Below are 11,597 nucleotides of genomic sequence, written 5' to 3' on the forward strand. Positions count from 1 at the left end.
TTGCACTTTTTACAGACTGCATGACTACTATCCGAAATTAGAATACCGCTGCTTTTATATTTCGCGTACGAGTACGTACAATGTACGTACAGTACATTTGCATGCTAGGCACTGTATGTTGTGCCAGTGCAAGTACACACTGGTACACACAAAGTGGGGAACTCCTCCGGCTGATGTGATTGCACTCCTCTTCGCTTCTTTTGACTGCGCAGTCTTTGCTTTCACACCTTATTATAAGCTCCATGTACACTGCGTAGCAGAAAGTTTGGTAGATCACTCTGATTCAGTAAAATGAGTGAACAAAATACTTACTTTATCTTATGAAATAGGATTGAAAGCATATAGAAATGTTATCGTTGACATTTGCCAGATTAAAACTTTCCTAGAAATGCGAACACAAAATATAAGAGTCGGTATAAAGACTAGCTATCTGAGCGCCCCGCCCTGTTCGGGTTTGGAATCAGCTGCTGGATATTTATAGGCGATGATAAAATGTCATCAGGGGTCTTGTTTCGCAAGATTTCTGGTTGTTTTACATCCCTGTCCAATTTAAACTTTAAGTTTAATCATGGAACTACTAAACAATGTTTAGTAGCTGCACGGTATGACAATGCGCCTAGGTTATCTAACACTTGATTAGTCAAGAGGAACTGAATTTTAATTTCTCTATGGCTAGTTTTTACTCTTTTATAGGACTGTTTATGCTCGGAGCTCCATACCGATGGGACTGATGTAAACAAGCACAGATGCATCATAATTATGATATCGTTGATGTAGACGAGAAAGGTGTTCAAGACAAAAATAGACAAAACACTCTTGTATCATCATTATGATGAACATTACTGATAGGCCGACACTTTCAAACAAAGGTATAACCCCCTTCCCCGCTAAGCTTCCTTTTCACTTTCCGACTCAATTCGTGTTTTTTTTTTCCTCGTCTCCACTCCTCTTGTTCTTAACCTGCTCTCACTCTGCTTCAGTTTTATATGATCGAGAAGTATACAGGGACCATGTGTCATACACACCACGCACACACACACACACACACACACACACACACACACACACACACAGCACCTATACACAGGAATATGATAGACGCAACAATGACAACGACAAAATTGATATGTGCTTACTCGCAGGATTATAAGACAGTAAATGTGTGTGTTTAGATAAAAATGTAGGCCTATAAGTGATCAGGAGCTCCATATTTTGCCCCTGCGACAATTGCTCCCATGATATCTGCATGGTGCTAACCCATACATAAATTCTAACCACAAACAATTCTAATCCCTAATCTTAATTCTCACATCAAATTAAACTATTACAGCCCTAACCCAGCCCCAAGTCCTTGGGGGAAAAAACGAGACCGGAGCAACCGTCCCAGGAGCACTAAATGTCGTGTCAGGGATCCGGGTTTAGGATGTATGACTTAGTATGATAGTGCGTGTTTCATGGTTGCAATATTTTTATATTGAGCAAATTGATTGCTAGGTGTAGAATAATATGTGTAGAATTCTACATTTAAATGTTGACATTAATTCACAGCATTTTGAGATGGTCAGAAGGGGGAGGGTGTGGGAGGGACTATCTCCCACCCACACGACGGAGATTTTGCATATACTGCGTATATTTTAATAGCACACTGAAATTCAACGATCTGGAATTTATTCGGGGGAAATATTTAGAAAAGTTAACTAAATAAAAAGTTTGAGAAACAAGTATTGAGGCCATTCGGACATGAATTACTTCATCATATTTCTGTTTTCGCGTCTTTTCACTGTGTATAGTTTATGGCGATGGAACTTGAGGAGGGAAGATGTAGGATGGAGTTCCCCCTCCTCCTCCTCCTCCTCCTCCTCCAGAGAATATTTGAATTTTTAGAATTGAAATTCAACAATCTGGTGCACTCTTTTGGTGGAATTTTGAGAAAGTTTTCAATCATAAAAGTTAGAAATATTACCATATCCCTAAATAAATTCAGTGATATGGTAACCGAATGGTTCAATGTTGTGCAATGCTGTTTTTAGCGCAAACGCTGACGCGCTCTTAAATGGAATGGCTAGTAACCGATCAGTGGGAATCAGTGGGAATACTGAGGGATGATTGTTCCAATTCTTGTGGGATTCATTTAAGAGTACATTATATATCTAACTGTTGTGTGAAAATTATTTGCTTCAGAACGGTCTCATATTCAAGTAATGTGCAGATTAATGCCCCGTCACTGACCAGGCACGCTAACCTGGCAACATTAAACTACACATTACTTGAATATGAGACCATTCTGAAGCAAATGATTTTCACACAACAATAGATATATGGAATCCCAGACGGATTGGAACAATCATCCTCCAGCATTCCCACTGATTCCCACTGATCAGTTACTATAGCCATCCCCTTTAAAGGGCGGCTTGCTTACTATGTTTTATAGATTACAAGACAAGCAATAATACAGATAGTGAGGATAATAATAATACTCTGGCAGTAAGATTTATGAATTTACTCCATCCCCCGTTGTATACGTCTCTCGATAAATATCTAATGACGTTCCCATTAGAGGCAGAAAAAATTATACTAGTATTTAGCGATCAGAAGTATGGAATACAAAAGCGAAGTGACGAGGACGAAGATTAGGATAAGGAAAATAATAAAAATGATGATGATGATGATGGTGATGATAATAATGATAATAATAATAACAATAATACTAATAATAACAACAACAACAATAATTATGATGATGATAATAATAATAATAATAATAATGATAATAATAATAATAATTATTATTATTATAGTAATTATGATAATAATAATAATAATAATAATAATAATAATAATAATAATAATAATAATAATAATAATAATAATAATAATGATTATAAGAAGAAGAAGAAGAGGTAAAAAGAGAAGAAGAGTGATAATCATATTAATTACGATAACCCCGGAAGAATACGACTAGTAATGTAGTAAAAAGATATATTTCCCTGAAACCTGGGAGGAGGAGGATTATACATGGCATCCCCACCTTGTATTTAGGGAGATCCATACCCCCCGACCGATATGAAGAGACAATTCAGTGTAAGTCGGGATAGAAAAAAGTTCAATAATGTTTGGTTTGCGAAATTACTGCCTGGTGAATTGCATGTTTATTTGTGTGCCTTTGCTTGTTTGCAGGTAGTTTTCTGCATTTATCGCAAAATAAATGTTTACATGAAAAAATGATCAGATGATAAACAAATTGGTTATACAGTAAAAGTAGATTCGATAGATACAAACCTTATACAAACACATCATATTTGCGTGTTGTGGGTTCCGGTTGAATGTAAGACAGAATTAAAATAGGGCCTAAAGGATTTATCAATTTTTCATAGGAAAAAAAAATGAAAAAAAAAATGTTTGACCAATACTCGTCGAATCTGCATTATTGCTACGACATAACAGGCATATTGTTTTAGTATATTGTGTAACCCCAACATGATGAAACGATGACAACGGCTAGAGTGATGTTAATAACATCAAGTTTGATTTTCGTCATTATTCACAGCTACTGTAGTTGCTGTTTGGAATGTACATATTGTCACTTTTTAAAGATAATTTCCGATTTTTTTTTCGATGCCAGAAGAGATCAATACTGCACTGATATAGGATACATTCAGTCGAAATCTTTCTTATCATGTCTCCAATATCCTTCTGACTCTACATATACGAGGGTTAGCCTTTGGTTTTTGCTTATGTTCTCTACCACTGGAAAATTTTGATACATGTTTGTTGGTTGTTGCAATTGAAGTCAGATTACACGGTTATTCCATCTAGATCAACTGTACATAGTAAAAGTGGTGACTATTTGATGCGCCATGTAATACCAAAAATAATACAGGACTGCGACATTTATCAATTTCATGGAGACATTTCCTTCGCCTTCCTACTAGTCAGTCGTTCTCTGGCGCTGGTCAGATTGTTGGTACCAGCGGCTGCGCTTTACAGAGGGCAGGCAGCTAGGGATCCGGACGCCCGTCTGAACCTGATTGCTTGCTTACAACGCTAACATTTGAACATGGCTGACAGCGGGAAGATGAACACAGTGATGAATTCTACTGAGGCGAAGCCGCAGATTAAGCAAGAGGACAGATCAAAAACTGTAGATGAAAAGAAATATGCCTTATTTTCAAAAGACTCGATCAAGATCATGGCGGAATCTGCTGGTTTTGATGGTGTCTCTGACGAAATAGCAGCAACTTTAGCTGAAGATGTGTGCTACCGACTTCGGGAGGCAGTGCAGGTTTGCTCAGTCCCATATATTAATGTTTATGTCTTATAACTGAATAAACACCATCCCTCCTGATCCTAAACCGCACCGACCCGAACGCGCTGGTTTATCCCACAGAATCCTCATCCCTGCTTGTTCTCCTGTCTACAGTATGTGAAATATAACTGCGTGAAGTTATTTAGTGTGAAATTTAGCCATAACTTTCATGTGTTCATGAGCTGTTTGTTGCAAAGCAAGTTATACAGGGGGATATGAATATGGGAAGACTTCATATAGTCTAGACCTATTCCACCCATTCACTGCACTGTGCTGTGGCACTGCACTGTAAACATTATTGCTGCTAAATGCTGTCTGTTGGATAGCCTGCGCTACTTTACCAGGTATCCATCTTTTTGGCTGATACGTGAAGTAATGGCATACATTTTACAGTATCATGGAAATAATTTAAAGGAAAATGGAATTTTGAAAGCGCAAGGAAAATGCATATAAATATTATGTTGTGTACAGTGTATGTTAAACTTAAGAGTTGTGCAATGATACATGTGTCATGTATGTGTTTGGAGTGGCTATAAGATTTCACATCAGCACCAACTATAAAGAGAAAAAAGCTTATCATTTGTCTTTTTCGTCTTCTTCTCTTTTGCTTGTACACCCAGGCCAGCGCCCAGTTTATGAAGCACAGTAAGCGTAAGCGAATGACCACAGAAGACTTCAATAAGGCTCTTCGATGGAGTGATGTAGAGGTAGGATATGCCAATATCAAGAGTACGGTATGTCATGTGTCATGAGATTGATTGTAGTCATAAAGTAAAGTTTAATGCACTTTTGTCTTGATACCCTTTATTCGATCTGTATAAAAATTATGATGAACAATGGGATTTATGATTATGACTTTGATGATTATTGTATTTTTATTGTTATTGTTATTGTTATTATTATCATCAACATTATTATTAATATCAATTATTGTTATCACCACCCACTTCTGTCTATATGAATGTTCATTGGTAGACTGGCAAAATAGCCTAGCAACAGGGAAAAACAAAAGAAAGAAAATAAAATGCTCAGATAATGATAATGTATTTCTACCTTGCAGCCCATTCATGGATATGGTTCAAATGAGCCCTCTGTATTCAGGCAAGTGAAAGATGCAGAGCTGTACTTTGCTGAAGATCGTGACCTAAGCCTCTCAGAAATTGCCATGGATACGAAGACGCCCCTCGACAACGGGAGAACATCTCTGAAGGGTGAGCTGCGCTCCACAGTCCATGTGTCTTTGGCAGATATGCTGTACTACTGTAATTTCATGCATTTTTTTATCAAACCTTTGTTTTAAGTAAGCCTTTTTAAAACAAGAAAAAATAGATACACCTGTACTAGAATAAGATGTAGCATTAAAATGAAATAAGTCACATGCAGTACTAATATACAAATTGGCTTTGAACTTCTTGTGCAGAGAATGCACATTATTTTCTTTTCAGTTAAGTCAAATGAATGGATGTAAGTTGTATATAATCATATTAATGGTTAAAAGTATCTTTGTGCAATGGAGTAACAAAGGGAGCCCTCAAGTCAAAGACAAGATTTGTATTCATTTTTGCCAGTCTCATCCATGTAGTTGTAGCTGACAAATTTTCTTTTGTGCATACAGCAAACTGGCTGACCATAGAGGGTGTGAACAAAGTATCAGCATCACATAGCGACCAAGGTAAGAGCAAGATTTAGTATCATGGCATCTTGTAGAGTACATTCGTTGACGGTTTCCATGGTGGTAGAACATTTGGTGGGTGGTTTCATGGCACACTATGTATCCTTGCCATGAAACCACCCACACTCATATGGAGCTTGAAGTACTGGTACATACCCTCTTCAAGCAAGCAAGTATAGAATACACCTTATGAATGTCATTGCCGAAACCAGTGATATGACATCATTCTAGATTTCTATGCTATGATTTTTTTCATTTATTTCACTGGTCCTGGTACAAGGTATTGCTCTCACAGAAATGGTCTCACATTGTTTTCATTGTAGAGAGTTGAAATGCGTTAGTATTAATACTTACCGGTCATTAACAGCATTGTAGATAATTCTGCTAATTGGCCAATAAGTTGCCACCCAACAGAAAGAGACAAATAACATATATTTTTTCTAGTTATGAGGAACATTAATCTGGTGTAGCATGTTGTTGACAATGAGGTACTGTAAATATCAAATAAAGCGCTTTTACATACTCTGTGGTCTCTTTGAAAGTTACCTATCTGTTGGACAGTTGAGTAAATATTGGCAGTATGTGCAGTGTCTGTAATTAAGCATTTTATCATAAGTATTTTCATTTGAATGCTTCATTGCTTCATTTATATTCATTGCATGTTTGTAAGCCATACAACTGAAGAGAGAGGGCTCTGTTTTATTTTTGACTTGTTCAATTGAACATTTGCTTTGTGTAATTGGAAGGTTTATGAGACTTGAGTTGGGAAAACAATTGGTCACCTAATGGTACCTCTTTTATGTCCATATTTAAGAAATACCAGTAGTCTGATTTTCTACTGTAAGAATGGCAATTTTACTGGACTTGAAATTGTGTATGTTGGGGAAAGTGATGGTGGCACTTGTGTAAGACTCATAATTTTATAGATAATGAGAGCAGGAGATGATGGAAGACATTCTAATGAGATGTTTTGTTTTCTTTTTCTTCACAACAAATAATCAGATTCTTTGTTATTTCATGACTGGGTGATATGCTTCAGGGAGTTGTAGTGCATTCCTTGAGGCTTGGTTCTTAAATAAAAAATGAAAGAGCAGGAAGGTCTGATTCTTTCAGAAACCATGAAAGCAGTGATGTACCATCAAGTTTTGAATGCTGCTTTGTGATTTTCATGATCAGGTCTTTTGCACACAAAGGACATGCTGTCATCAGATCAGGTGATCTACTACCAGCAGCTGGTCAGGGCTGTTCTTGGGACAGACAATGAGGCTGCAAAGGTAGGTCTATTCCTGTCCACTCAGGGCTTCACTTTCTCCTAAACTGCTGCTGCTGCTGCATTGCTATAATCCTCATAGAAATGTTGACATTTTCTTGTGTGCTTTTGTTCTTGCCACGGCCATTCCTCCATTCGTCCACTTCCTGATGTTGTCAAATCCATCCTGTTTTCCTACATCCTGGCTTGGCCTCCTCCTCTTCCTCTCCTTCTACCATTATCTGAATAAGGCTGTCTGATTGGTGTTTCCAATGTCCATACAAAGACAGCTCCATCTACCTAAATGGGCAAGCATGTCTCCTTCTACTGAAGCTCCTGCTCTTAGGCGAATCCATACATTGGTATTCCTATCTCTCCAGCTGACCTGAAGTATTCTACGCCACTCCCATAGCTCAAATGATTCTATCATCTTTATGTGACTCTGCTTTAAAGTCTTAGTTTCTGCACCCTGCCCCACCTTAATGACAGTGAGGTATGATATCCTATAAGATGTGCAATTGAAATCTGTAGGAAATTATTGGAAAAATCAGGTGTAATTACTTTAACAAGTTCCAAAAGTTGTACTCGGTGCGGTGCTAAGTTCTATAAAGTGATTGTATTCATGTTTCAAAGGAGTTCCTCAAATGTTTGTAATTTTCTGCCATTTTCTTCTCTCCCTGTATCCAGACCTTGTTGAACGATCTTCAGACAAGTAGCAAGATAGCCTGTTTGCTGCCCTCTCTTGTCAACTTTGTCTCAGAAGGGGTCAAAATAGTCAGTCTTGAGCTACATCAACTGAAGGGGCTGCTTTATGTTGTTGATGCACTTGTCAGGAACAAGTTCCTCTATTTAGGACCCTATGTGAGTAACTCTGACTTCATCTGCAACTCTAAAAAGTCTCTATATACTCTTTATCCCCAAAGACTGTCCAGATAGACATTAACACTTAGAGGCCATTCATGACATTTGTCTAACTTATTTTCTACTTATGGAACCTGATCTGAATTGCCATCAGGTCTTTTTTTTCTGAATTTCAAGATGCACAAAGGCTTTGAATTATTATTCTTTTCTAGTAAATCCAATAATCAGTGTAAATTAGTATCAGATCTTTAGATTTAGATATTTAATGATTGACACATATCTCCCCCCTGCCGTCTTTCATGTAGGTTTTCCCTTGTAATCCATACATTTACCAATATTGTGTCCACTTCAGTGTCATGTGGAATCTTAAGATTCATTAGGCTAAGGCCTCTACTCTATGGAATAATGTACCCCCAAAAATCAAGACAAATTACTAACATCAATAAATTCAAGTCTGCTTTGAAATTGCATCTTTTCACAATCTAAACGAACATGGAACTCGATACCATTGCAATTGCAATTGTATATGCTATTATATTTCCTTTTCTTGAGTGCAAAGAGACATATGCGCTAAGTGTTATATGCTATGTAAGCATTGTTGATTATTATCATTATCATTGTGCCTGTAATTCATTTCATTTGCAGATGATCCAGCTGGTTTCCATGGTGATGTACTGCATCCTTGAGCCACTTGCAGTGTCCATCAACCCACTGAATGACCACTGGGGGCTGAGAGACTTTGCTGCCAGACTTCTCCAACCCATCCTCAGGTGCGCTTCACTGAGAGTATCCTTGTAATCCTTTCACTGTTCAAAACAAACAAACAGACACTCACAGATGAAAGTCATTCCCAAAGTTGATATGTTTTATTCTCAACTGGTTATAATTGCAAATATTTATAACTGCGATAAACATTTATAGATCAAAATAAGGTTTCTTTCTGAGGTTGGCATCCGTAGTTTGGCAGATTACATTTACATTAGATACCTTTCAGTGGTACTCGCAAAAAAACAAAAACAAAAAACACACACACACAAGACAAAACTTTTCTGAAGTTGATGTGATGATTTGACTGATATAGTTGCACAGTTGTACATACTTTGGCATTTACGTCTTTCGTGAGGTTGACATCTTGGTTTTGAATGCTTTTTCCCTCTGTACTGACATCACACTATTATTATTATTATTTTTTTTTTTTTTTTTGGCATTGACATGTTAGGTGATCTTCCTCATGTCATAAACCTGGGTCTTTTGATATAACAATTTCTCTCCCCTTTTATGACTGAGTTACCTCCGGAGTTATATTTCACAAATCAGCCCATTTCTGTTTTTAGACTATTTGATGACAAAGAGGAAAAAATATTAAAGTAATTTAAAGTTTTATGACATGATTTTTACATTAAAGACATCAGTCTATGTATCAATCTATTTGTATGTTCTACATGTTGCATTTACCTACATTCATGATGCTCTCTCACTTAAATTTGTAATGGCATAGGAATCAGAATGCACTTTAATCAATGCAACTACCACTTTGCTTTTTTTCCTCCACTCAGATGTGCCAAAGATTCAAAGAGCAAGTTCTACCAGCAAATGTTGACAGCACTCCAGGAAGTGCTGAATGATCCGGCCAGGCCGCTGTGCACATACTATGGGGCAGTTATGGGACTCATAGCCCTTGGACCCCAAGTAAGACTGTCATAGATATTTTTGTTTTTCTGTGTATGTTCATGCGTACAAATGTAAAATGTATTATTTACAAAAGACAGATATGTTACCATCATGTACTTTCACATATACCCTGTTTGTGTTATATGCAGGTTCGTTGTCCGTGTAGAATATGACTTACTTAAAGTGGACATGTTTCCTGTTTTCGACTTTGCACCCAAGCTGTCATGCTATGTGATATGTTTTTTGTATTATGGTTGGCACACTTGCCTTGCAATATGCATGCTTTGGGTTTAAGCCATAGTCATTACTCTACAGCCCTTCAGCAAGAGTACACAAACGCACAAGCAGTGATTTTTTTTTTTTTTTTTTTTTTTTTTTTTTACAGTGCACTCCCACTTTAACGAACACAGGTTATACTAAAATTTTAGTTACAAAGAAGTAAATATTCACCCCCCCCCCCAAATCATCAGCTATATATCTTTACGTACATTATTTGTTCAGTTATAACAAAATTTTGATGTAACGAAAGAAAACTGCCAGTCCCAAGGACTTTGTTATAACAGGAGTCGACTGTATCATGATAATTCTTGTCAGGCCATTGAAGAGGTGCTGTGTCCACAGCTGGCCACATACTGGGTCACCTTACAGCAAGTCCTGGAGGAAACGGCCATCTCACAGGTCAAGGCAGATGGACACAAGGTCCATGGGGCTCTCCTGGTAAGTGAAACTTATCATCTGTGTACTTTAATTTGCAAATGCTGCATATCACTGGTGATTTTGAGTTAAAAGGGAATTCCAATCCAGTTAAAAGTTAGTCAGAAAAGCAAGAGTAAAATTTTTTATGCACATTTGAGAAAATTTGATCAAAATTGGACACAAATAAGGGAAGTTAGGGAATTGTAAAGTTTTGCTGTAAATTGTGACTTTTCACTGATGTTACTCAAAGTTAGTTTGGTGGCATTATTGATATTTATCACTTTTTCATTAATTTCTCCTTCACTTTCTTTTGCTTTCCAGATGGCTGCTGAAACATTACTTCGTTACAAGTACCACGAGGGTGTCTCTGACCCGGAGCTGCCCAGCCAAATAAGTTCTCCCTGCGACAGTCCGCGCCACCTGCCAGAATTTGCCTTTGGCACAGCCAGTCGCGTTATCCAGCTGCGCTCGCTGTCCTCGTCGGGGAGCCTTACTCCGCCCCTCAAGGAAAAGTCCGTGGAGAAAGCAAGGGCGAACGGTTTTGTTGAGCTATACACAGAACTCTACTCATATTTTGGGGACAGCTTGAGCGTTAGACTCGGTATTGAGGTCAACGTGCTGCAAGTGCTTTCCCAGCTTGACAAGCGAATCGAACACAGTGCCTCCTTGAACGAACTCGTCAATGAGCGGGTCACCTTCGATGGGACCATGTTCAGGCGCCATCGGCCAAACGCCACAAATACATTTCCTCCCCCACCCCGGTCGAAGGTGGACGCGGCGGAGGAGGCGAAGCCCAAACCACAGAGTCGGCCACCGAAGCCCGGCAGCTCAACGCACAGGTCGCAGAGCCTCAGAACAAGGCAGGGCAAGACCAGCAAACGATTCCGGACCCGTTCGGGTGGGGTGAGGGATGCCTTCCAGCCAACAAAGCTTTTGAAACATCCTGCCAAGAGAGGGAGTGCCCCGCAGTTAGAGAGCCGAGTCTGGCAAGTGAGCATCAAAATGCCACCAGTAGGCAAGGCCAAGAGGACGAAAGTGAAAAGATTGGGAATGCCGTCCACCAGGAACCTCCCAAGCATACATGCAACGCTCTAGCACCCCTGGATGTCTTGTTGACTCTCTACTTTTTGCCAAACAGGTAG

The 11,597-nt window shown here is 38.5% G+C and overlaps 1 protein-coding gene across 1 annotated transcript; it reads left to right on the top strand.

Annotated features, from left to right (window-relative positions):
- Positions 1-4,064: 4,064 nt before the first annotated feature.
- Positions 4,065-11,597, top strand: LOC139735542 (TAF6-like RNA polymerase II p300/CBP-associated factor-associated factor 65 kDa subunit 6L). Its single transcript, XM_071646297.1, has 10 exons — positions 4,065-4,282; positions 4,927-5,013; positions 5,367-5,517; positions 5,922-5,978; positions 7,155-7,252; positions 7,915-8,088; positions 8,734-8,858; positions 9,645-9,777; positions 10,354-10,476; positions 10,777-11,597. The coding sequence occupies exons 1-10, from the start codon at positions 4,076-4,078 to the stop codon at positions 11,548-11,550; spliced, it is 1,929 nt and encodes a 642-aa protein (XP_071502398.1). The 5' UTR covers positions 4,065-4,075; the 3' UTR covers positions 11,551-11,597.

Source organism: Diadema antillarum, unplaced genomic scaffold, assembly GCF_040938485.1.
Source record: "Diadema antillarum isolate AM-2024a unplaced genomic scaffold, OU_Dant_1.0 seq00000584_RagTag, whole genome shotgun sequence".
Lineage (NCBI taxonomy): Eukaryota > Metazoa > Echinodermata > Echinoidea > Diadematoida > Diadematidae > Diadema > Diadema antillarum.